The sequence below is a fragment of the Pygoscelis adeliae genome, unplaced genomic scaffold (assembly GCF_000699105.1).
Source record: "Pygoscelis adeliae isolate BGI_AS28 unplaced genomic scaffold, ASM69910v1 Scaffold4, whole genome shotgun sequence".
NCBI lineage: Eukaryota > Metazoa > Chordata > Aves > Sphenisciformes > Spheniscidae > Pygoscelis > Pygoscelis adeliae.
In genome coordinates, this window is record NW_008824986.1 from 13,106,514 (window position 1) to 13,131,109 (window position 24,596).

The 24,596-nt window shown below is 43.6% G+C and overlaps 1 protein-coding gene across 1 annotated transcript in view; it reads left to right on the top strand.

Moving 5' to 3' along the window:
• The first annotated feature begins 3,713 nt into the window (after positions 1 to 3,713).
• Positions 3,714 to 24,596, top strand: part of CACUL1 (CDK2-associated, cullin domain 1) — a 147,481-nt gene continuing 126,598 nt past the window's right edge. The window contains exons 1-2 of the mRNA XM_009326037.1: positions 3,714 to 3,857; positions 7,744 to 7,951. Coding sequence (XP_009324312.1) covers positions 3,714 to 3,857; positions 7,744 to 7,951 — 352 coding nt within the window. The remainder of the gene's footprint in view (positions 3,858 to 7,743; positions 7,952 to 24,596) is intronic.

Below are 24,596 nucleotides of genomic sequence, written 5' to 3' on the forward strand. Positions count from 1 at the left end.
ACTCCAAGCATTCAAGCAGTTGACTGACAGCAATAGCGAAATATTTCCCAGGGGGGGTAAGGGAGTAACTGATAGTGTATCATAACGCCTGGAGCGGAATTAATTTAAATTTGCTAATAAGTTTTGTTCCAAGAATTACAACACTGAAGAATATTTGTTTAAATTTTGCTATATGTCAGGTAAGGCTTTTTGTGTTGGCTCTTTGGACGTTTTTAATAGCACCGGGAGATATTTTAGTTTTTATTTTTCTGTAACATTCCATGTCTTCCTATCATAGCTAAACTTTTCTTTGTGGATTATAACAAGGTTTGCAGGCATCCTAAAAATATCTCTGGTATCTGCAGCTTCATTAGTGAGCAAAAGGGCTACAGCTTCGAGCTTAACACTGGGGTTTTAGCTTGCTCTTTCTGTGACATATTATTAACTTGTAGAGCTCACCTTTGTCAGGCAATGGTATTTAGTAATGTTTCAGGAAAGAATTAGAGAACTATGTGGACAAAGATGGCTTCTGTTGTTACAGCACAGTAAAATCACCAAGACTTTCAACCTTTTTTTCCTCAGGGCATAATCATATTACCAGCTGGGTGTTTATGTAGGGGTTTTGTCAATGGCATAGCATTACTCTACTGACAAAATGAATTATGCGGATTGTATGTCTTCTGAAGCATCTGAATACTGCCTGATGTCCACACACACAGTGTCTCTTAAAAGTAAGAATGAACTGTTTGTCTACCATGTCCTTAGACACAAAGGTGCATCCAAAACAGGTGGTCTGTGGCCAGCTTTTGAGAAGAAAGTGAAACACAAAAATTAACCAAATCTTGAAATGAGACAGGAAAACTGGCAAAACTCACAACTAAGGCAAGAATGAAAAGCTTTTGATATTTTGCTTCTGTATCAAACTAAGCATTTCTCTCCCAGCAGACAGGTCAACTGAATTCTTCCAGGTGGGAGGTATCCATGCTCTGCTTTCCAGGGTGTAAAACAAGACAGTGAAGCCTGTTGTTTTCTGCTGGTGGAAGCTGTGCACAGCTCTGTTTGCTGCAATGCATTTCTCTCCATTTTTTCCAGCAATGAATGTGATCTGTTAGTCCCTAAGGGTTGTGCCTGATATCTCATTTTCCTGGGAAATAAGGGGACAGCTCTGCTAAGGGCTGCCTACATTGTGTTATGCCACTGGTGAATTTGGTCTGTCAGGTCTATGCAGAGCCCCATGTTCAAACCCTAAAAGAGCAACTGCAGTGAATGCAGGCTGATATTCCAGTATTTGTAAGCCTTCAAGTCCTTGTTTTTTGGCGGATGGGTTTTCTAACCAATTCAAAAAAAGATGCTCGGGTAGTTCTGTAAACGCAGTTTCTCTACCTTTCCAGAGCACAAAATCTTCCCATGCCTGATGTTTGCTCAGCAGTACACACTTCCCTTCTAATTATCTGCTCTATTTATAGTTCTTGACCTCAGCTGCATCAGTAACATGGCAGGTCTGTGAATCAAGTCCTGGCTTGTTGAACTGCCACTCGGACAATTTTTATGATCTAATATACAGTAATCCAGTATTAGCAGGAAGATAGGCCTTGAAAAGCACTTTCTATTATGCCTGTGCTAATGTTGAGGCTCATAGCCCTGCCTTTGGGTGACTGGCATTGCATTGGTTGAAATACTGAGAAAACCATTAACCATAATAAGTTGTTTATCCTGGTCTTAAGCTTCCCTCAGAGCTTTTTCTGCAACTGTGCTGCATTAGTACAGGGGCCCCAAGTCTATAGGCACCTTCAAACAGAGAAGCTAAAGCAATGACAGGGGCTCATAGACAGCGTCTACACTTGACTGAACAGCCTCAAAGCCTTGGAAAAGCCCAGGGGACATCTGCCAATGTGTCCGCAGGCTTGGAGCTCAGGCCATGTCAGCAAGCAGGGTACGTGTATTCCTGGATTTGCGAATGATGGGGGTTTCCTGCCTTTTTTGTGTGTCAGGTTTTAAAGGACTCTGCTTTTAACACTTTAATTTCAGCACATCACAAAAGTTTAGGTTGGTGGGCATATCACAAACCTGTCACCTGAGGTGGGAAACCTTTGTCTGAAAGGAATTGCCATGTAGATCCAAAGTGGTTACCCTTCGTTTCAGCCTGGCCTCGTCTCGCACCTTGTTTTGCAGCTGAGCTATCCAGGGGAGGACGTCTGGTCTCTGTTTTTGTTCTTCGTTTTATTGGCCGTATTTCTCTGTGCCAGGGCAGCTGTGTCAGAAGGCAGTGAGGGGAAACTGTGTTGCTGGGTTTCCAGGAGCAGGAGGATCTCGGGAGCGTAGAGCATGATGTGCTCTGAGCAGCCAGTGCTGTGTAGGAGGCTGGCTGCTGTGTCTGGCACTCCTGGGCCCCCGTGGTAAGTACAGCTATGGGTAGCGGTGACAAACATGCAGATAGCTATGGCTACATCCGAGAGGCATGTAAGGAGGTAGCCTTGCCTACTAAAGGGAAGAAAGCATTTTCACCTGGTGTGATCTGCCTTGAGCACTGATGGCATGTACTTTGAGGCTTGGCAAATGCCTAGCCACTCCTTTCAAATGAGGAGACATTGGCATCCTGGCCAGCTCTTTGGTCTAAGCATGGTGAACTGAAATGCATTTTAAAAGCCCTGGAGTGAAATCTGGATGCTGACATTGTGACAAAAGTCCCATTGATTTTTGAAGAATTACTTCTGTATGTGCATTGCATGATATGTGGCATTATTCTTCTTGCTGGAGAAACAAATATTGAGTGAGAAGGAGCATTCTCACATAGCCCTCTGCTACTAGATTTCTTTTTTTATGTATATGGCAAAAATATCTTTAATAAAAAAGTGTTTGGCCTGGCAAACAGTTAGTTGAAAGATGTGCTTTCCAAAGGCTTACTAGATAGGACTCACTTTTTGATCTATGCTATGGTAGGTTTTTTGATCAGGCATGAATCCCTTTGCCTTTTGTAAGAGACGCAGTGAATATCCGAGTGTACCCCAAACAATCTTATAGTTGGGGAATTACATTACTATTTTTCCCTGCAAGTATCTTTTCATTTTCTTTTGAGCATCTATAGTCATGTTCTCCAGGTAAATGATTTTCTGTGTAATTCCCTGCATAGATAAGATCTCCATCATGCTCAGCATGGATTTTTCCATTTCCAGTTTCAGGCCACTCCTCACTTTTATCCTTGAATTCCTCCTCTCTACTCCCTGGTATTTATAGGCTACTGTCAGCTCTCTTCTTCCCCAGTTTGCAAGCTTCATGCATCCTGTTCTCCATGCTCTCTTTATGGGAAATACCTGCCATTGCTCCTGTAGGAGGGAAGAAGGAGGGAAAAGCAGTGATTTCTCAGGTTATACTGGTTTCGTTTAAATGATTAAATGTTTAAACATTCGTTTAAAGGAGCCAGTGTCTCCTTTCGGGAGGCAGCTTTCTCTGCTTCCACGTACCTTTGCACTTGGCTTGTGCAAAGTATGCTAAGTGAATTGTAGCTAGGGCCATAGATTTTGTTGATGTGGCAGTTATGAAGTCTGAGGCCATTTTGGCAGTTATCAGTGTTTTTTTAAATCTTGGAGCAAGCTTTTTTCCCACAGATTGAATGAAAAATGGAGACGTATTATAGCTTCTTCTTTTGCACACTTCCACAGGCCTTTTGAGTGGGGTCTGCTTGAAGGACTTTATGGCCTTAACCTCTTGGTGGGAACATTTTAGTGTGGAGGCCGATGAGAACAGGGACTGCAGTGTCCCAAACCTTGCAGAGGGACCTCGATGGGCAGCCTGAATTTCAGCCGGTGCTCCTACGTGAGCAGTGCCAGACGTCGCGATTTGCCCTGCTGCTGTTTCAGATCATGGGCGTACATGGAAAGGTAGATGGAGCAGTTGAATCAATGTATCTTGAAACCTTTTGTTGAAAACATACTGCACCTTTTGTGATGGACAGACTCTCCATCTCCACAGGCTCCTGGGCTAGCCAGCTGATCACTGGTGATTTTACTTTGGTGGCTCTGCTCTGGTACCCTGCCAAGTGCCTTACACAGAAGACAGGCACATACATGCGTGTAAGTGTGCGTGCAAGAGTGTCCTTCCTAAAGGCAGCACTTGTACCCTTCTCATGAATATTTCAGTCTTCACTCTTGGTAAGTGAGGAAGAGCAGAGCTGGGCAATAGCTGATGAGGCCGGAGGCGTGGAGCCTCGGCAGAGCATCCCTGTGCTCAGGAGGCTCAGTGGTGCACGCAGCACTGCCTGTGAAAGTCAAGGCCGTCGCTGTGATAGCCTGATGACAAAGCTTAATTACCCTCAGCATTCAAATCTTTCCAAAAGGCTGTGATGCCTACAAAAATGAGATTATTATAATGGCTATTCTGTGAGGAGCCAAGGTTAATCTATCGAGATCATATGCTCGCACGTGGTGATGTGTTATTTGTCATGTTCGCCATGCCCGTTTCACCATGACCTCCTCTCCTTTTGTTTGGCTTTGTCTCCTACTGCATGCGCCGGGAAGGGACAGCTTTCTCCGAGTCAACGTGGCACCTGCCCCTGCCTCCACTTCTGGGTGCTACGGGAATAATAAAAATAAAAACTCAGTGCGTACTGACTACTTCCCCCAGTTCTTGGGCTTTTCATTCAATTGCTCCAAAGTGTCAAAAAAATAATGTTTGGATCCTGTTTTACAATATTTTTGTGAAGGAGCCGACTGCACATGGCACATGCTGAAGCTGATTTTGAAGGGATCTAAGACATAAAGTAAAATGGCAGTTGAAGATTATGACTAGAATTTATGGGAAAATTTTTTTGGTTCAGAATTTTTTTTTTTTTAAATGAGAAAAAATGTGTCTAAAAATTCTGTTTTGGAAGGACTAGGATATAATATTACAGCTTACTGCTGCCTGCCTCAAACTCAAATGTTTTAGTTTTAATTTCTGCTTGTCTCTGTTTTTTTTAATGTTTTGAATAAAAAAAAAAATCCATAGGGAGAGTTTTGGTCTGTCAATAGGGTTATTTTCCAAGACAAAATAATTCAGGACAGTCAGTGCTTGGCAAACTGGCATCTATGACTGAGCAGACAACAGAGAGCTTGTCTGTGACTCCAAAGCTCAGCAGTTAAATGGTTCTGTCTCCAGCTTGGGCCAGCGTATTTTGTACAGTCACTGCAGGGAGAAAGCAATGGGGGACGAGAGGGCAGAGGCTGGTGCTAATGTTTTTAATTTCTCATTTACTATCAGGAAGCACCATATGGAGCAGAATGGGGCATATAGAGGAGAGAGGGATGGATGGCATTTTTCCCTTGTGCTTCTTGTCAGAAGACAAGGAAAGTGAATTCTCTGCAGGTAGCTTGAGCTTTGCCAGAAAAATGGCTTTTATGATTGCTGATGGTGGTGAGGACATTTTTTTTAATCAAATGTGTGGGCTTTTGGATTTTTTTTGTTGTTGTTTTTAAGAGGATGAGTGGGATTGACTTATGTCACTCTAATATTGTCATAATGTCAGTGCGTTATTTTCTTACACCGTTCAGAAGTATGCTAGGCACTTGTCACAATCAAATATTATTTATTTGGAGGCTCAGTAGGATGCCCAGGCATCTGAATGCCTCTAAAAGAAACACCGCTGCTTTGACTGATTGTGCAATGGCACTTCCCCTCCCAGTTGCATCTCATAATCTCCGACTGCCAGCAGACCTGTGGTGAACAGAGACTCTTTGCCCTGCTCGACTGCTTCTCCTCTGACATCTCTTCCACCCACAGGTTGCATTGCCTTTTTTCCAATGACTGCTCAAAGCCGAAAGCTTTGCACTTGCTCAAAAGCCAACGGCTTTGAAACTGGGGGGAGGGAGGAGAAGAGCCTGCCAGAAAAGTGATGCCCTTGACGATCTTGTGTTGTAACTTCTGTGCAGAGGGTGCTTGAGAGCTCATGGGAGCTCTGAACTCCTCTGTAGCGCTAGGAAGGCACAAAAGATGCGGGTGTGAGTAAAGGCTTGGGACAAGCTTTTCAGTAAAGCATCTCCTGAGGGCTGCTTTGGAGCTGTGACATCCTGAAACTAAAGCTATGCCTGGTCTGTGTGAACCAGGCTGCTTTGTGTCAGCAGGGAGGCCCCCAGCAGAAAGCCCCTCTAGTTTCTGGGTGATGAGACCAAAAATTGTGTGTGTTTGTGTGCATGTTTAGAGACACAGTGCTCATCCAGCTCTCCAGTGCCTCTGCTAGCAGGACGCCTCTCGAGCTCCAGGGAGCAGATAAATCTATTGGCACGGCTACTTCAGCTCCCCTCCAGCCTCACGCACCCTCAGCTCAGCATGCTGCAAACTTAAATGATTTAGAAAGCATTATTTGCCAGCTTCTCTCTTTAATAGGGATTAGTGTATCTTCCATCTATTCCTTGCACTGAGGTCATTGTTTCATAGCTGCAAGGCTACGACCTCATGACTCCAGCTCTTAATTGTGTTTTAGGACTTCTTTCCTTATCCATAATGGATTTGCAGTGCAGTCAGAAATGAAAAGCGATGTTTGTAAAATACTGGGTTGAGGGTAGCTCAAAAAAAACCCCTCAACCCTCTCTCGTGAGTCTGACTTACAGCTCCATTGACTAAAGATATGCATGCACATGTCAAAAATGTTCTTCTTGGTATGGTTTTGAAATGGAGAGGTACTTGATTTCCAAATATTGATCTTCCTTTAGAAGTTTTACCTTCTATAATCCATTTTCAAAAGCCTCACTGTGTTCTTCCCAAAGGTAAACAGACATTTAAAACAGATCATTGTGTGCTGGGGGTCTTGGCTGTCCTGTGTATTCAGGTCCTTCGAGCAGCAGCATCTGCCCACAGATATTTGAAAAAGCTTTTTTAATGGAGAGTGTGGTAAAGTGCTATGATTCGTTCCAAGTTTCTGCTCCCCCCCTCCATGCAGCCTCTGTAAATCTGAAAGAAGCGTAGATAATCCTCAGTGAGAGATAGTGGAGGAGTGCCTGGTGCTCCTCGTGGGTATGGGCTGGGGGAAATTAGTACAAAAAAATCTAGGAAAAAGCCTGTGTGGGTACCAATCCCACCCTGGTTGGTCTTGCAACACTTCAGACAAGACACAGTGCTTCTCCTCCATTATGCGATCGGGACTCCCTGCTGCAGAGCCCAGCGCCTGCCTTGGTCATGGCATTTGAGAGTTTTCTGATTCCTTGTGCTGCGTGATCAATTGCTGGTGCAGGGAGGGCACGTGAGGGCCCATGTCTTGTGGCCCCAGTCATGGCTCACTGTCCCAAAGTAGGCCGTAGTTGGTATGCTTGGATATTAAACACGTGGAAAGCTACCGTCAAGCTGCATATACGTGTATTTCTTACCTCTCGCTGGTGGCTGTCTCTTCATGCTTATGCATTACATCCTGGAGCTGGTATTAAGGAACTTGTTTTCCTTTGCTAGGAGAAGTGTGTCTCCTGATTGCGAGAGGAAACTGCCTCCTGATCAAAGCCGAAGACTCGGATTCAGGGCTTCTGACTTGCCTTCCCTTTGAGTTGACTGTTCAGTACCTTATTTTTTTAATGCCAGCACTGACAAGTGGATGCAGTACCTGAGTTAAAGCAGTATGGTGAGTCGTGGTGCTTTACAGGGACACGCTCGGGTAACACACACCAGGGTACCTGATGTGCGTGTTTTTGAAGGTGAGGGAGACCTGAGCTGAATCACTGAATGTTTGCCAATGCAAATTTGTTAAATCTGCTGGGAAGTGTTTAGCGTACATGCTCAAACTCTCAAACTTCCAAATTTGTGCAGAAGAAAGGCTTGTTTGGATTCATTGCTAACGTGCGAGAGGTGCTTGCTTCCCTTGTCCGGCTGGCTGCTTTCCCAGGCGATGCATCCAAGGCAGCAGTCACAGATCATGTCACCTCGGGAAAAAGACCTGTGCTGTGCACAACGTTCACGATAGCAAGGAAGGAGAGAAGATTGGAACGACCCTTTCAAGGAACTGAAGAGAAAGGAGGTAGGTGACCTTGAATTGAAAGGGTCTTTATCCTATTTCTAATCTGAACCTCGCTGGATCAGGACTGGCTGAAAATGATTCTCTTCTGCTGCTTGCTCGATGGCCTGTGTGAAACGTGATTGACAGATTTGGCTGCAACATTGCCAAGTCTTCAGGCTCCCTGTGAGCAACACAATTCTGGCCCCTGCTGTGTAGAGCCTCTCTTACTGTAACGTGAGGCACTGCTTACTTTCCATGATATTTTGGGGGCGGAAAGCAGTTTTCTACCCCACACAATGACTCACAGCCGAGAGAAACACAAAGCCACAAGCTCACGGGCTAAGTTTAGTCTGTTGTTTAATTTGCTGTACGCGTCTCATGAGACCACTTTCATACAATTTGTATTAACATTCATCCTTCATTAAGATAGCATTGTGGTTTTTTGCATAATATAAGGTTATGCCAGATGATGTTAGGAATAGGCTGCAGGAACTAGAATCATCCCACCTAGCCGTAGATGCTCAGATGAGGTGGGTCTCTTAGGGGCTCAGCTCCTTGTAGTCAGAGGAAAGAGGCATTTATGCTTTGAGAGGGTGATAGTTTTGGGCCTTGCAGAGGGACATTTGGGTCTCCATTGTCAATGGGGAGAGAGAAGGGTGACAAGGCTCCTAATTTAGGCTCCTGGGTGATGAATCTGAAGTTGCACTCAGTGAACTTGAGGTGAGATCTCTAATAAAACAGAGGTCCCTCTCTGTCACTTCAGCCATGGACTCTCAGAGGGGAAGTCACAGAGGTGGCTGTGCCTCACTGGGTAGCAGGGGACTCACATGCAGAAGTGTGTGCCCCTATTGCTACCTCCAAGGGGATTAGGACAAGCTGTTGGCTCCCCTGCTGTTGCTGGCCCAGTATTTGGGGCCGGGCTCTTCAGCTTAGCTGGAGTCTCTCAGCCTTTTGCATCCACAAGACCCGAGTAGTTCAGCTCCTGCAGACAATTTGTATGGGCTTATTGCTGCATCTCACCGTCTGCCTCCAGAGGCCATGAGCAGAAGGATGACCACTGCCTTTGGTAGCTCAGAATTTGCTTGTGGCAACTCCTGTTACAGACTTGCTCGCTTAGAGGAAATTTCTCCAGAAGTGACTTTGGTAGAAAAAGTTTGATAATTCTGTGCTTCAGGCTCACAATTTGCTGGTGACATTTCAATGTATTTTACGAAGAGAGTATAAAGGACTGTGGCATCATTGATGGGATGCACATAGGAGCATGGGGCAGGAAAGGAGGAATTTAGCCGTCGGATCCCACCAGGTGCTATCACAGGGAAGGTGTGGTATTTAGATAGGACTCTGGATATTTTTCCAGTGCTAGTTTTACTGCAGTGATTTCCATATTTAATGTGGCTAAATGAGGCTGTCTCTTTAGGAGGGCCTCTGTAGGAAAGATATTTCCTGCGTACCTAGAAACTGCCCAGCTCTGCTTGGGTAAGATCTGAATGGGTAAGTCTAGAAAATAAATTATTTTTTGAGACAGCAGGTATTATCTACAAGGTATGAAGGTTTTTCTTGGAAATGGGGCACGTCTTAGGCATTGCCAAGGAGCTCTGTAGTATTCAGGGCTGGCTCTCCAGTATGAGCCTTGACTGATTCAGTTATGTCTGGAAGTTCCCATTCAGTGGATGTTTACTCTAATATAAAGTGAATTTGCATCTCATTTCCAATTCTTTTTTTTTCCAGTGCTAATGTCTGTTACATTCCCCTGAGACATTTACATGACCTCTAAATTGATCCAACCTCTCTTTTCGGAGGTGAGGCCTTGCTGTGTTTCGCTAGGGATCAAGTAGAGCAGCATTCTTCCAGGGGTTAAGCTTTTACTGCAGCTAGGACATGTGATTTGATCAAAGGTTTTATCCCGTGGTGTGAAAATACTGCTTTCCTGCTCCTGCCCCAGGAGCGTAGCTTGGGCACTGCTTGCTCCCTGCGCTCGGAGTTTCAAACTGGCCATGGGGGGAAAGAAAAAGTGCAGGTGGCAAAACCTACTAAAGCAGCAGAAAGAGCAACAGGTAATGAGAGGGGAAGCACATTTGCTTTGCAAAGTCTTGAAAGACCTTTGGATGCCAGAAGAGGTGGCTGAGGAGGCAAAAAGGTCCTGAAGGGCAGGCAGTGAAGTCCAGCCCCATGGAGCACCGCAGGCTCTGGATGAAGTCCTTTGTTACCACCTCCTCATTGACATCTTCCTCTTCTTCCTCTTCCCAAGGTAGCTGACACAAAGCAAGTTGAAGGGACAGCATTTTTCCACTGATGCTGCTATGCTGACTGCTTAATTTAGCAGCTGCTTTGGCAATTCCTCAGTGCCCAAAGCTGTCGAAAGAAGCCTCTGTGCGGTGAGGGGGAAAAAATAAACAAGTCAAAGGCTTCATTAGGGAACGAGTCCATCAGTCGTGGCTGGGGGTGAAAGATGAAGCCCTTTGCTTTCCTGGGGCTCTGTAGCAGGTTTTCCTGTCTTGTATCCTTTGCATTTGCCTCACCTTGGAGTTGTTGCTTTTGACCCCGGTGTAGCTGCCACACAAGCATAAATTGGATGAGAGCTAATTAACTGTCAAAACCCAGGGCAAAAGACAATAAACCCCTGCTTCACCTCCTGGTGGGTTTTAGTCTTTTCTCTTTGATGTGACAGCTTGTCCTCCATTCTTTTTGCAAACAACTCACCATTGCAGAGGAAACACAATACAGCAAGGCAATCACTTATCACCAGTGACAGCAAATAAACATGAAAAATGGGCTTTGAAATACTAAAGGACAATGATCAGAAAGGTTTCTTCTTTCATCCTAAATCATGATGTTTAGCACTCAGCTGTAGTATTATAAGTTATTTATAAACGTCTCGGCTTGTTAGGAAATATATGTTTTTATATAAAGATAAATAATGTTTTTAATCAGATGATAAATGTACATGTTCTGCGTGGGGAGGGGGGAATGGGGAGAAACGAACCCAGACTCAGTGTAATGTCCTCATATTTATGGGGAGGCACCTAACCAATGAAAATATTGCAAAGTGACATTTGCTCCTAGGCATGTGTAAAACAAACATGTTTATATTGCAGGAAAGCTAATAAAAATTTCTGATGGAACAATTTTCTATCAGAAAATGCAGTTTCATCAAAATCAGAATGTCTTACTGAGAGGTGTCAATCACAGATATTTTCAACTGAGGAACATTTTTGTTTTGCTTTGGTAAGGTAAAATCCTTGTTTCCATGTTTGTTTGGATTCTTCACATAAAATATTGATATACTTTAGAAGGATTTAATTTGTTACATTGCTTTGACATTCTCAAAACAAAATGTTTAAATGTATCAATATGGATGGGTTCAAAACGGGATTTTTTTGGATTGTCACTTCATGAGAAATTTTAGGGGTGGGTTTTTTTTTTTTTTGGATCTGATTCAGTGGAAAAACATGCCAAAATGTCAGTTTCTCATATGACAGAAATTCTGTTTTTCACTCAGCTCCAATTATAGCATTTGGATTTTGAAATTCAAAGAAGCAGAGAGAAACAGGAGGCAGGAACAAGATGTGTTAAAATCACCCCCCCCCCTCCATGAATCAGCTTTGGCAAACTCAGCATTTTCCAATGTTGTTACTGAAATTGGAATATTGGCGTATTATTATTTCCATGCTATTGTAGGCACATTCCTAGCTGGGCCCTGTGGGGATGTATTTCTTCTGGGAAAGCTCAGTCCCTACACCTGAATGCTAGGTGCAACCTCCTCATCCCACCGAAGCAGTTTTTTTGTGGGTTCTCATTTGTGCTGCTCGTGAGGGTCTTGGGTCATTTTGCTGATTGAGTGTTTAGAAGTAATGGAAGCTGCTGTTCTCTGCAGGCTCTGGAGTATCCTGCTGACTTGGGGGACTGTATTATGGAGTTTCAGGGTCCTCTGTGCAGTAAAGCAGCTGTTCAGAGCTGCTCACGACAGCTCCAGAACCAGGAGGGCTGTGAAGGCAGCAGAAGGCTGCTGTACCTAAAATGAACAACCCCTCTCCAAACAGCAGTAATGGTGCATCTGCTGTGCTAGCAGCTTTTATTTAAAAACAACTTCCAAGTTTTTCCACATACTATTTAACAGTGTGAGCATGCTTGTATGTGATTTTTCTTTACAAAGTAGTTGTAACACACTTTGAAGCAGTCTGTGAACAGTTATAGGTGCATATATTCAAGGTTTGGTTTATCTTGCTCTGAGGTTAATAGGTGTAATACCTTTGGAAGGCTTTTTTGGAATATAAAACTTTACCTTTTTGTAAACACATAGGCAAAATGGAAATGCAGAAAAAGCCAGGTTGGAAACAAGATTACAATATTGTCCCAGCACCCTCTTGCCACTGCACACACTTCTGGGTTATTGCAACTGATTTGAGGTTAGGGCAGCCTGGCTTAGAAAGTCTTTAAGGGGGAATGTAAATCATGCCGGAAATGAGGCGTTTGACAAATAAGATGAACATAGATTTACTCCATATAGCATGATTTTGGTATTTGAAAATAAATTCTGTGCAACAAAGGCATTCTCTTACTTAATTACAGGATTTCGACAAGTTTTACTCCAAGAAGAAAATAATGTCACCAATTGTTGCAAGCCATCCTGTATAGGAACTTGTTTATAGTCTCCTTTTCCACACTATTCCGTATTATACTGTAGTAAATTTGGGGCAGCTCTACTGAGTTCACTGGGAAGTGACTTTGGGTTTCACACAGGTGGAATTAAAAAGTGATTTGGCCTGTTACATTTGGATTTGTGGCTGATTTAGACATCTGGCAGGGTAGCAGGTGTTAAAACTGTTTGCTCATCTGAACTAGCAGAAATGGGAGCCCAAACTAGGTAATGACATTGAGGAAGTGATAAGATGAGGGAGAGAGAAAGATGCTTCTTGAAAATGTACCAGTATATCCCAGGCTTTTCAATCCCTATGTCGTCACCATCATCAGTGCTGCTGAAAGGTGTTGCTGGAGCAACACCTGGGTCCAGCCCCACCAACGTACCAAAGGTGGGACCGATGTAATGTTGGTATGGATGTAGAGCAAACTCCTGACGTAACTGTGTGGTAGCACTTCCATCTCTTCAGCAATGGATTTGTTACCACTAAGTAGCAATCGAGCTGTAGCTGATAATTAGATTTGTTAGGGCTATCACTTGTGTGTGTTTCACTATAACAAACAAACCCTTAGTAGTATGCAGATGTTTGCATATGTGCATAAGCAAGGTCGCTCCTCGTATGACCTTTGGGACTTACTATATGAAGTCTTTGGCCATCTTGACATCGTGCAACCCATTGCACTGTCTTTCTCCACTTCATAAAAGGTTCTGATTTGCTTTTGGTTTCGGGGTTTGTTTTGCTTTTGAGGGGGGTAGGAAGACAGTATTTCACTGTGGTGAAAGAAGGAGGGGGAAACTGTGCCTACATGGGTCTTCAGATGTGATTTTGTTTGGCTTCTGTGTGGTTTTCAGATGGATGGGGAAAATGAACTTGGATTGCAAATGTTCACAGTGTGTTAAACTGGCTTGCTGGGAGCCCCTTCTGAAATAAGCCCTCCAAGCTGGAACAGCTTCATATGGAGTATGTGTTCAAGTACGGGGAAATAATCCTGCAGCAGCGAAAAGCTCTGCAACTTTTGCACTGTCCTGTAAGAAACAGGGTCGTTGTCGTGCTGTGAGAAACTTGGGCATTGATGGTGGGAGATGTCGGGGTCAGTAGGGTGTGCAGGCTGCTTGATAAGCCTTGAAGGCTGAAGTCCTGTTTCAGGGAACTGCAATTATCAGAGATCAGGCTTGTCCAAATGTTATTGTCTCTGTTGGCTCCTTCAGGGTGACTTTTGGTAGTGCACAGCTATTAAAGGCAGAGTGACTCTGACTCCCAAACAGAAGAGAGTGATGAGAAGGCATGGTAGCAGACTGCGAGGGCAAAGATGTGCCTCGGTAAAAGATTCCTTTAGCTGAATTGGAGTTGTGTTAATTTCTTCCCTGAGGGCAAATACTTGGTTTTATTTATGGATCCTGAGTTGGAAGAGGGCCTTCATTTTTCGAAAGGTTTCAGAATTATTTCTCTTCCCTTTCCCACTTGTTTTATTTAACTAGCTGTGGCACTGAGTATCGTTTCACATGATAAAACCACTCTGTTATAGAAATCAGAAAAGAAATCAACCTCATAATAAACTAAACTATCCTCCCATTTCTTGGTTTCCAAATCAGGTAGCTGTGGAACTGTTTATACCTCAGGCCTTTTAAAATTTCCAGCACTCCAGTATTCTCCTCCACAGTCCCTGTGTTAGACGCAAGCCTTTTTAAAGACACTTATTTACTGAAGATAACCAAACAGATTCTTGTGCCCAAAACCTTCATGCTCCAACACTGCTTACAACTTCAATAACAGGATAACCATGACAGGTAAAATTCCCCAGTATGACTAACATTGGTTACCACCAGCATCAGTAATACGAGGACCCCAAGGGAGTGAGCTGCTGGGCAAGTTTTGCTCTTCCTCCTCTCTCTAAAGCAGCTTTTAGAGTCCAGGGGGGCGTTCTCAAGACACTGATTTGTGCTCAATTTTGCCAGATCCCCACAAATGGCTCCACTGACCTAAGCCGGCTTTGTACGTCTGCCATCAGCACAGCCAGAATCCAAGAGTGTTGGTTCACTTTGATAGCGTTCAGCCTGCTTGGCCTTCCCTTTGGACTACTCCCTTTTCTCAACGCTGCAGGAGGTCACTGTAGTGCGGGGCTGGAGGGGGCTGATGATCTGGCATGTTGTGTGGCGTGGGCTGCAGAGGTTGAGCAATGAACTGATGAATACAGTATGGACCAGTGATTTGGGGTCTATGCTCCGTATGATAACATACCCGTAAGAGAGCAGCACACCAGTCTGATTATCCAGTGGCGTCCCTCATGACCTCTGTTCAAGACTCCTCTCATTCTTTGGGAAATGATTCTTTTTGTCTCTGTTCAAGCTCATCTCTGAACCAGCCTTTGCGGCTGTCTAAGGTTTAGCTTTCTGCACCATTTATTTGCTGTCTGTTCCCACTTAAATTGCCAGTCTTAATGCCATATGGCTCACTTAATAGATAAATAAGCCGGTGTATGTGGTGTAAATATTTCCTTACAAGTTAGATTGCAAATAAGGAAGTTGTTATTTCATTGGAAGAAATTGAGTTTTTTAAAGTGAGATTAACAAAAAAATGTCTAGTTGAGTACTGCTCTAAAGGACTTCACCCTGAAGCTTTTGGATGCTTGATACATTTTTTATTTTTTATTTAAAACAAACTGGCTAGATTTTTAATTACTGTAGCAATGTTTAAACCTGCCCTTTGGTAAGACTCTCTAAGATCTATTGGGATGTTATAAATGGCAATAAAAGACCCAGCTCTTTTTGCAGGCAGTGGATATAGCATAAAAAATGTCACCTTTAAGAGTACTAAGATTATGGGATATAATGGAAAATTCTAGGCAACTTGCAGTGCATTTACTGCTCTACAACCTAATACCCTCAGTTCAAAGCTTAACAAAGCCGCAAAGTCTAAAACAACAACAACCCCTCTTTCGCATGAATGGGCTCTGGGAACAGCATGTTGCTTACTAAATTATTACAGATACTATAAAAGGATGTATCTCAAAGCTCATCTCTCAGATGTGCTTGCCTGTATGTGTACATTGAGTTAACTTGCTGGCAGGTTTGCCAAGAAATGCCTATGGGAAGGAGAGGAACGTCCTGATATTTACTGCCCTTAAAACACTCTGAGGATAACGTGGCCTTGTCTATTTCTTGAACCCTGCCCTTTCCAGACTGCTTTAACCTGACTCTGGAAACTGTTGTGAGAACAGAGATGTTTAGCTGGTGCTAAGGAGTCAATGGGGGAAGAAAAAATTAAGGAGGGGGTGGATGGGTTACAAACTTGTCCTCTTTGCAGAAATCTGGAGTAAGACTTGGTTGATCAAGATCCAGCTCAGATACATGAACATATTTCAGTGTTGTTTTAAAAACATGTATTTAATGCTCTGCCATCTTCCAGAGCTTAGTGTTAAATGTTTTTTTTTGTTTTGTTTAAGAAAATTTTATGACTGAGCACAACTCCGATATGGTCTCGCAGTACCACTGGGCAGGCAGCTATGGCGAGTAGGGGGTACTGTGGCAGTGCCTCCAAGGAGACTGAAATCACAGGGCTTCCCCCCACGACACAGCAGTGCATTGCAGAGAGGGAAGAGAAAGGAAGTAATATTCAGACCAACCAAAGAGAAGATCAAAGTTGAGCTATTTGTGAAATGTGTTGTAGCCTTAGGCGAGCTGCTAATATCTCAGTGCATTTAGGTTGCGCTCAGAAAAGTTCTAGCTCTTATCTAATGGAAGAAATTGTTCCTGGCACTGGGTAGTAATGGTCTTGTGAGGGCAATACTGGAACACACAAATATGAGGAGCATCTCTTGAGAGTTCAACTCTTGTGCATTTTGGTGCCCTTGAAATTTAGGCTTCTAGTTCAACTATTGGCTTCTGAAGATAAACTCTCTGGCTGAGGCAGGCAGAGAATATTTCCAAGGAGAAGTGGCTGAAACATCAAAGCTGCAAGTGGTTTGGTCTAGTCTGCCTTTGAGAAGCCAAACGATGTCTGCCTGGGCTGCTGCAAAAACCCACTTAGAGTTTGCTCTTGGAAGCAACAGTAACTCTCTGTTTGAGGGAGATGCAGCCTTGTGCTGCTGGGGTGGACTGTTGAGGCATGGTTTTATCTTGTTTGATAGGGACATGCAGCTGTTTTGGGTTTCTTGGGATTTAGCCATGCAGAATTTTGCCACTTAGTGTGAGCAGTAAGTGCTGCGAAATGGGGATCTAGGCAGGTGGCTGGGGCTGTGTTTGCAGCTGAGTTACTGACCTGATACTGTCTTTTCCCTGTCTGGTGTTGGACAGGCTGAAATTACTGCCAGTTTTATCATCTTTTGTTCCTTCCCCTGGGCACACACGGCTTCCAAGCACTGCTGGTACAAGTAATGCCAGGTTTTGAAAGCAAACATCCCAGAAGCTGTGCTCACTGGCAGGATGCCGGCTTCTCTGTCGAGGCTGGTGAGCCAGGACTACCTGGCGTAGCTCTGTGGTCCCTGCACCAGCTGGGAAGGTGCACTCTTGACACTGAATTCCTGGCCTTGTTTCAGTTACAGAATTAAAAGTGCAGTGGTGGGGAGGAAGAGTCCACTTCTCAACACACCGTTGGTCACAAGGGAGAGTCGGTTTCCCAAGAGGATCCCTGTCACCTGGCGGCAAAGAGAGCGAAGATATATCTTGTCAGAAATCCCGACATCGTGTTTCTTCCAGACTGGCTGTCTTTTCTCCTCCCGAAGCCTAAAGATGTTTGAGTAACACCCTGGTATGCCGTGTCGACTGCAATATTTCACTGTTGCCATTGGTGTAGCACGCAAGGCTGGTCGAATACCTTCTTTCTAAACTTCTGCCTCTGTGAAATTTTCTTTCTGTAACCATCTGATTTACTTTGCCACCAGGGATTTCCCTGTATCATTTTGCAATCATTTTCGACACTAAAAGCAATGTTTGCAAAATGTTTGTCCAACCCCCATAGAGCTCAGTGGCTATTCCACAGCATCTCCTGTAACCTGGAGTGTTGGTGGAGCTCCCACTGCAGTGTTTGCATCTCAGAGGGTCTCCAGGTTGGGTAAAGAGTGTAAAGAAATGAATACTTTTGTGCTCAGTGTCATGTGTGCTTGGAATGATCTCCTGGCAGAAATTTAATTTTGTTTCCAGTAATTTGAGGTTATAGATAGGATTACATCTCCCAGTCAGAGAGAGACATTAATCAAGAAATAGGCCTCTTAATCCTCCTTTCAATTTTAATGAAACACTGTAAAAATGCCTTTCACCGGAGGATGTCAAGTATCAGTTGTGCTTTGATTAACATGCTTTTGTGACAGGTTTACTGTTGTACCATGTACCAAGTTATTCAGCAATCTAATTTAACCTGTCTGTCAAGAGAAAACAAGTACAAAGAGAACATTATTTTCTCATTGGAGTTGCAATAACAGACTTGTGTATCTACAAACATTTTTTTTTTTAAATGCTGGTTACTCTGCACTCGTTGTAACATTTTTAACCTTCACAATAAATGGGCAAACGTTGGATGTGACACAAATCACACTGTCCCCTGAATGGCAATTAGGAAAGAGGTAAGAAATCAGAAATGTTTTTGCAGCTGATGTAAGTTAAGCACTTGCCTTTCTCACAGCAAAGTGGAATTTGGACCAACTCTGCTGGAGTATAATGGGTGTAAATCTGGGGCAACTGAGGGGAGCCCTGAATTTCTAATCCTTTCTTCTTTTTTCCTCTCCCACTTCTGAAGTCAAAACACATTTTCAATGGAAGCTTTGTGGTTTGAGTTGTGTTTGGCTTCTTATCTGCTCAGTTCTTTCTAATGTGGCTTGATTATATTAGATATGAACTTCGTTGTGGCTGGAAACCAACATCAGACCGACTATTCTCTCTCCTAGCTGCTGAAACCTGACAGGGGAATGCCAAGCCTTTTCACAGGAGTTGGTTTATTTTTAGAGAGGTTTTTTTCGTGCCTCTTTAAAAATTGACCTCTTGAAAAATAATGACTCCAGATCATGTCAAAGTAGAATATAGCTGGAGTCTGGAGTCTTCCATGCAAATGCAGCCTCTTCCAGCTAATATGGCACAAAACCCCACAGGCTGCACTCACCAACCCGACACCCACCAAGTTTTAACAGCTCAGTTAACTGAGAGAAATTTTCTATGTGAGTGGGTGCAATTGCACTCTCAAGCCTTGGAATATGGATTAAAAGCTTCACAGTGTGCTGTCTTGTATGTCGGCTGCTCTGTGAACAGAAGAAATCAATTACAAGATGGTCTTTCCCTTTGCAAAGTTTATAAGTGAACTCTCAGTCTAATTCTGATGACTAATTGTCCCCAGGAGCCTGTGGCACCACATGCCTTGCTTGGCTTGCTGTAGGGAGGGGCTGGTGGGGTTGCAGCTTCTGGAAGCAAGGGAGTCAGAAGCATGGGCTGGCAGGTCTTGCAGGCAGGCTCTGTAGAAGTCGCCAGTCGTCTCTGAACAGGGGTGTTTTTCTCTGTGGGGAAAGGACATCTTGCTGGGGTACACCTGGGTCTCCCTTCGGCAGGGTCCCCTCGCTGCTGGCCAGCCAGCAAGGGTCTTGCAGGAAGGAAGGCTGTGGCATGTTCTTGCCTGTCGTGTTTCCCGTGGCGCTGTGACCTGCTCAGGTCCCCAAATTCTAACTCCCTCTGCTAATCTGCCAGGGCGCTCTATACATCGTGGTGACCTGAGAGGATGTTCAGGAGCCATTTGTAACATCTTAATGACCATATTAACACCTCTAATTGTAAATGACGTGGCAATTAGTCTCAGCATAGCAGCTTGAACAATTATGTTTGCCCTACTAAAGTGACAGAATATTCATTAATGTAATAAGGAAAAAAAAAAATTGTCTCCTCGGGATTTGTCCCTCTGAGGAGAGTGGCCTGGCTGTTTTCTTTCAGTTTCTTTAAAAAAATGCAAGCTTGGGTGCAACTCTTGCCAGAAATGCTCAGCTGTCAAACCTATTTATTCCACTTTTGGCAAGTGCGTGTCTACTCTGCCTCTGACTTGATTCATGGGGAAGAAGCCTAAGAGTGAGAAAGTGACTCAATCTCTATTTTCTACCAGGCCGAAGGTCTTGGGGCCTCTTAGCTGAGTCCCAGAATAAGGTGATGGAACCCACTGAGGTAACCAAGGTGCATATATTTAGGGTCAGAAACTGCGCTGGAGGTTGTGCCATGTCTGAAAGCTTCTTAGTATTTATACTACTTTTACTCTCATCTAAAAGCAGAGTTGTTTTCCGGAGGAGACTGTGTTTCAGTAGAGCCAATCCCAGCTTTGAAGACCTTCCTGTCTTCACCAAGACGGCCAAAACCCGAGGCAGCACAGAGAATGAGGGGACCTAGACTGAAGGTGTGTTACATTTCTGACTCTCTCCATTAGATTTCACTGCTATTAGGCAAGTAAAAGCACATGTGGTTTGATTTTTGGCTATGAGACAGTGTTATTCCCTTCAGTGCAAGCTTCAAAATAGTGGGTCTGCCTTCAGTCACTTGCAAGAATTTGGTCTGAAACCCTGAAACTAGCTTTCTTTAACATGTTGGTTCGGGTACCTACTCGCTTTCTGTCTCTTTGCCTGTTGATGTGGAACAAATAGTAATTTTCCAGGGGTGTCTCATCTGGTATTTCCATCACAGATCTGAGGGACCCCATGGGATTTCTTTGGAGCTGGGGGTTTGCTCAAGATATCGCAGTGGGACTTTGGGTGAAGGGCAGCCCTAAAGGCAGCCTCATTTTCCCAACCACCTTTGTGTGGTATTGCTATCAAACAACTTGCATGGTGAAGCTAGGATCTCTTTAAACAAGCTTTGTTTTTAATATCTTAACCAATGAACATCCTGGTACCTTGGATGAGGTGGCACTGGGTTGTTTTTTTGGTTTTTTTTGAGAAATGCATCTGAAATCTGACTAGTGATGTTGTCATTGTTTCAAAAATAGCTTCACTCCTAAGCGAATGCTGTCATTGCAGATGTGTTTTAGCTCAGTGGAAACATCAGGACTGCATTTGGGACTGCAGGATCATGACATCTTTTTAAGCACAGTGGGAGACAGATGGGTGAGCTGCCAACTTGATGCAAAAACAATAAGAACAAATGAGCTTTTTAAAAATAGAACAGTTGCATTTGGAAAGAGGGTTGGAGGGGGGTGAAGTTGAGAGGGAAATAATTCTCCCATGATCCTATCCTGGTTTTTATATTAAACAAAACATGTTGCAACATTGTCTTCGTTAGCAATGAAGTGACAAACTGGAGTGCTTCCAAAATGGCTGGCTCCAAACTCTTTTCATATTGACCTGAAATGTCAGCTGCTATTATGTACTGCTGACCACTGATTGCTTCCAGAGTAGCATTTTCTTCTGTGAAATGAAAGAAGTTTCATCTCAGTGATCTCAGTGTCTCCTGGTGTTTGTGAAGTATGATAGTCATGGGAAATGATAGTGCCTTTATTTCAAACCACTTCTCAGTTCAAGTGAAATGAATTGTTAATCTTGAAGTTGTTTATACTGTGAGAGTGTGTTTTCTGCAAGAACATTGTATTTGTTCATCTAGAAGATCCTCCACTTCACCTTCTTATAGCCAGCAAACCAAGGTGGTAAGTACCTCTAATTTATTTCTCTACCTTCACACACATGTACGCAGAGTTGGGCTTTGACATAGCAACGTTGATATCATGCTCTGCAGGCAAACTCTTAATTTTTTTCTATGGAGCTATGCAAAAAACATGAATATGGAGAAATGGTACTTCTGATAGCAGTAGTCAAAGTTCTGTGATCAGGTCTCTAACGATATGATGGAAAATGTGTTTTGTTTTATTTTTTAATCCTCTTTACAAGACAGGAGAATGTTGAGGTAATATTTCACATAATGCAGGCTTAACATTATGTTAAAACGTTACGAAAACCTCTTGGTCTTTAATTGTCAGGGAAATGAACTAGGTGATCTGTAAGGTCTTTTCAATCTTTCTCTTCTGAAAACCCGTGTAATATAATTTATTCGTATTCCTATACTCTATTTCTCTGTAGTAGTTTTCTCTTGAAAAGGACTCTTCCAAGCAGAAGTGAAGGAAGTAGGTCTATCTTTTTGGAAAAGATAAACAGGTCTGTTATCTGCTAAAGACCAGAATGAAATATACTGACCAAATAAACCTACTGGATCTACTCTTGTAAAGTAACAGCAACTAAATGATCTGTAAAATGTAGGAAAACTCTTAGATTGGGGTTTTTTTTCAGAGACAGATATTTCCCCTGCTGGAAAAATTCCAACTATTGGGTTGGGCAGAATTTGATTGCCTTACTTGGTTTCTGTGATAATTGGGCTCCAAGAGGAAATGTGTTTGGAAGCGGTGGAAGTGTGCAACCTTGGTAAGGTATTACTTGGGCAAAGGAGAAACTAGCCCTTACATCTCTACTAATCAGTACCTCTGGGGTTTTTTCCATGTCTTTTCTGAGAACTTTTCTTCTAAGGCAGTGACCGTTAACTGAGTGCAGCCAAAGTTGGTTTGTGGGCTTTCCCAGTATCTAGGTGGCAGTATAGATGGACTCTGAGGAGATGGCCTTGGGCCACTGCTAGCACCTATTCATGTACCATTTTCCTCCTTGTCGTTAAGGTCCTACTCAATATTTGTATTTCCTTCATTTGTGAAAGAACCAGAAACAATGAGTTTCCTAAAAGGAGAAAGAAGAGAAGTGTAAAGGAGAACGGTCATGTTTTCGTAAGAGGCTTTGAATTTCCTCTATTTTGTGTGTCTTAAGAATTAAAAGATGAAACTGCAGCACTTTGGCTACTATTTTGTACAGTGAAGTCTCTGACAGTTTTGTCCATTCAGACCCATTCTCTCTTTCTATTACCTCCCAATTAAAATTAAACTCAGCTTGTGGAAAGACCAAAAGCTTTCATGGGCATCAGGCTATTGCTTTATTATTTTTTTTTTTTTTTATAGGGAGTTAGCTCCATTCTAGCCAATAAATTATTAAGAAGAAAATAAAAATCACTTGTTATTTTCTGTAGCATTTCTATCAGTCCCTAAAGGAATGCTGAAGTATCCCGAATAAAGATAAAACCAGCTCCTTGCTGGAGGAGTAGATGAAGAATTGAATATTGGCAGAACAAGAAAAAACTGTTTCATGCTTGCTGTGCTTGATATTTCTGAATGCTGAGTGGGGATTAGGTAAATAGTTGAGGTGAACGCTTTAAAGATGAAATCCATAACATGAAAGACAAAAGCAAATAGTCCCCTAGTAGTTGTGACAGTGATCTGTATGGAGAAAATAAACAATGCCTCAGCCACGAGGAGGTTGAGGCAGAAGGACAGCCGTTTAAAGGGTCTTGTGACTGGGACACCCAAATAACAACTCGGGATGTTTTACTTGCATACAGACAACGAGTTATACGACTTGATTAATGGCAGTTTCAACGCCTGAATTTGTCACCTTTCCCGAGCGCTCGAATGACTGTCATTGCATTTATTAAGTGAAGCAGCCGGGACCTGTGCAGACAGCCTGGCTTTCAGGCAGGGTGCAGTGCCATCTGTACACCCAGCCCGGGTCCCCGCCTGGCTTCCCCGTCTGACTGCTGTCCGCAGCCACAGTGGAGGCTGAATTCCCCGTTCTGATTAATGCTGGGAAAGATGCTCTTGGCAGCTGGCTTCCCAGTCCTGAGTGGAGAGGGATCTGGGCCCCATTTCCTAACTGGAAGATCGTATATCCTCATAAACTATAAAGCCTTTTTATTTCCTACATGGTGCATATATTAGGCTGCCAAGCAAATTCTTCCTTCCCCCAAGCTTTCCTACCCCTAGCAGTTCTCTGTGCAATTTTAGCCATAACTTTTGATGATTGCATTCTTCAGGTCTGGGAGCCCATCTATACCACATCCCAGAAGTATGTTCTTCCTAATGCAAACAAATGAAATGATTAACGGCTGCCCCTAGTACGAGCCAGGCAACCTCCCTGGTCTCGGGGAGAGCCTGGGATCCTGCTCTGTGCTTGCAAAGCGAATGGTTTGGATTGGGAATTTCATTATTTGCAATGTTACCTTGGGGGCCTCCTGTAATACCAGATACTGTAACAGATTGTTGCAGGTTCAAGCTATTCGGGATAGTCAGCGAAAAGAGAGAATTTTTAGAGGTCGTCTTCATTTTTTCACTTCATTTTTCCCTGGCAGTGGGTTAAAGGTGCACCTATGTTAGTACTAATACTGTTTTGGGTCAGAGGCAGCGTTTGAGATTTTTTTTTTAATTTCAAATCACTTTATTGGAAAAAAATGGATGCAGCTTTTCTTGTCACTTGCCAAGCTAGGGTGGCAGAGAAGGCTCAGCTATTTTTCACCACTCTGCTGAGAAGAAATCTGTTTCAGGCAGCTGCTGCTTTTATTATTGTAATAATCCATGGAGAGTGCAAACAACGGCGCTGGGGGCTGGATCCTGTGTGCCGGGTTTTAGGAGATGTCGTGCTCTTGACTGTAAAGGGGGTGTGGAGGAGTAGCTGCAGCACAGCTGAGAGCAACGGCACAAAGGGCTGTGCAGAGCGAGCGGGGAAAGCGCCTAGGTGAGGTGCTTCCCAAGATGAAGGGGCTCCTGATGAATGAAGCCATGACTAACTGGTGGCCTTTGGAGAAGGACGTTGGTGCTTCCAAAGGATCTCAGAATAGCTTTGTTTACAAAACTTGTAAATAATTGAAATATTAGCAGTGTGATTGTGTCATAGAGAGATGAAACGGTTTTACAGCTGCTGTGATGATTCTTGTGAATCTGCAGGGGTCTGCCCATCAGGAATTTCATTCCTAACAGTAGAAATAGCAACTCTTACCACGAGTCAGGGCTCACACTTAGCAGAAGACAATTAGGGCGTTGGTAGCTTTAGTAAATGTGAGTCAGTGCAACAGCAGAAGTAGAGCACAGGGCTCCTGCCGCAGCCCAGGTCACTGCCCAGCAGTGAGCACGCCTGTTTTCCTGAAATCCCACACAGCCTTGGTTGGAGTTCACCCCCTGTTTTCCTGCAGTCTGGTCACTTACAAGCATGCTCT